General features: G+C 43.2%; 1 protein-coding gene across 1 annotated transcript in view; it reads left to right on the top strand.

The window, feature by feature from the left end:
• Adgre1 (adhesion G protein-coupled receptor E1) overlaps positions 1 to 1,457 on the top strand; it is a gene marked incomplete in the record, with an annotated part of 73,326 nt that extends 71,869 nt beyond the window's left edge. The window contains 1 exon segment of the mRNA XM_013505356.1: positions 1,029 to 1,457. Within this exon segment, the coding sequence (XP_013360810.1) occupies positions 1,029 to 1,034 (6 nt within the window).
• Between the last annotated feature and the right edge of the window lie 577 nt (positions 1,458 to 2,034).

The following is a 2,034-nucleotide window of genomic DNA, read 5'->3' as shown; positions in this document are numbered from 1 at the left end:
AATTGTCATTATATATATATATACAATATTGTCAAATAATATATAATATGCTATATCTTATATATAACTATATACTTCCAGGCATTTTTGGTGGTGCAGAAGATAGAATTCATGGGCTCATGCATACTAGCAGACTGCTGTGCCATAGAGCTACACCCTGATCCCTAATATAGTTTTAAATGGCAATGCTATTACAGGACAAGAATTTTATTTTTAGAAAAGAGTTGAAAGACTAATGCCTACAAAGAAAGTTGAAGTTATCCATTAATACCACATGGGATGGTTTCCTAATTATAAGTATTTTTGGTTGAACACCACCAAGACTTAGTGGCTTAATTCTATAGGGAATTATTTTTCTTGCAAGTAGAAATGGATGGCATTAGGTGTCTCTGTTCTTGCTTCTAGTTTTCAGGGGTTTGGTGAAAGATCTGGGCGGTCTGGACTGGGGATGTATGTTAGTGGTAGAGGAAATGCTTTTGCTTATGTGAGACCCTGGATCCATCCTTATCACCATGAAAAGGAAAGGAATATTTAAGTTGCTCCTAGCTTTCCATGTACTCATCAGCATGTCAATTTTTTAGATTACTTTCATGATTGCAAAGTGGCCCCCAGAGCTCCAGACATCACAACCTTGTTCAAGGGAAGAGAATGTGGGATGGAGTAGAAGCAGCCAACTCTTCCTTCATAGTTCTCTCTTAACAAGAAACAAAAGCTTTCCCAGCACCTCCGCACAAGTTTTCTTTCCACTTAGTTAGAACAAATAACATGGCCACGCCTTCTTACAATGAATCTGAGAAGCCATTTTTTAGATAGAATAGGAATTATAAAGAGTAAAGTGGTTGGAAAGGGCTTTTGCCTTTGCCAGCAAGCCTTGCTACACTGGAGACAATCAGCTAATATTTTCATATTTGTACTTCTTGTCTCTGCTAATATATTTATGTCCTCATACTCATGAGCTCCAGGCCTCTGAAGGTATGACCTTGGGATTAGCCTCTGACTCTGAAGAAATTCCATTTTCTCTCTTCCAGAGTTAAAGTGCTTGCTTGCTTTCAAGCCTACTATTATGGAGCAATGTGTGAGCAGTGCAGGTGCCGTCAGGAACCAACTCTGAAATCTTCTCTTCCTGGCTTCTCGTGGAAAAGCAAGGTCCTGCCAGCTCCAAAATTCTGCGGACGGTTCAGAGCACGGGTGGGTAGGGGTCAGGGCTTCACGCACTGGAGAGAAACAAAGGTTTCTTCGCCAAGTTACTGTTTTCATCTTCCGCAGTTTGCAACTCTCTGAATTTCCAGAGTTCTTGAAAATAGCATATCCCGGTTCACGTTGGCATGACCGAAAACACATGGCCGCCACTCTGTATCTCCCTTCCCTCGTGGGCGCCTGGTCCCAGCTGTGCCCTCTAGCACAATTGTGTCACTGACACAGAAAAGGTCTCAATAAATGATCTGTCATCTGCCTGAGTGAGTTATTGTCAAACAAAGACACTTCCTGTCTTTGAAGAAACGATCAGGAATATGTTAAAGAAGTCTGGGGAAGCCAATGACTTACATAGATGTAAACTCCCTTGGAGAATCACCTGAAAGGATTACACTGATAAGGGGAACCCTTCCTGGAGCAGACTGCAAGCACTTCCTGTATCGCTGAAACACTCAGGGACGATGTCCTTTGGAAAATGCTCTGGTTTCCATGGAGTTTTCAGGTAACCGACACTATCCCTATGTTTTCAGAATTTGGCTATGACTTGGGTAGGCTTTGCGGTGCCCACACCCTTCCCTGTACTTTTTCTCCTACTTTGACTCTGAGCTTGGACTTCTGCTGCTTTGACCACTGCTTTGACCAGTGTTAGCAAGTGAGGTTCAACAGAAATTCAAAGTTGGTGCCGTTTCCTTCTTGCCGCCGAAATGCTGAAGTTTGCTCACGCTTGCTTCCTTACCTCCGCCCTGAGAATATGCCCAGGCTCACCCGTGAGAAGTGTCAAGGAGCACATGGAGGAGGAGGGGGAGTTCCAGTTATGCAATTGTGGCTGTCTCAACGCGC

The sequence above is a fragment of the Chinchilla lanigera genome, unplaced genomic scaffold, assembly GCF_000276665.1.
Source record: "Chinchilla lanigera isolate Chin_1 unplaced genomic scaffold, ChiLan1.0 scaffold00094, whole genome shotgun sequence".
In the NCBI taxonomy this organism is placed as follows: domain Eukaryota; kingdom Metazoa; phylum Chordata; class Mammalia; order Rodentia; family Chinchillidae; genus Chinchilla; species Chinchilla lanigera.
Note: the sequence above shows the minus strand (reverse complement) of the source record. Positions and strands in the feature narration are given on the sequence as shown.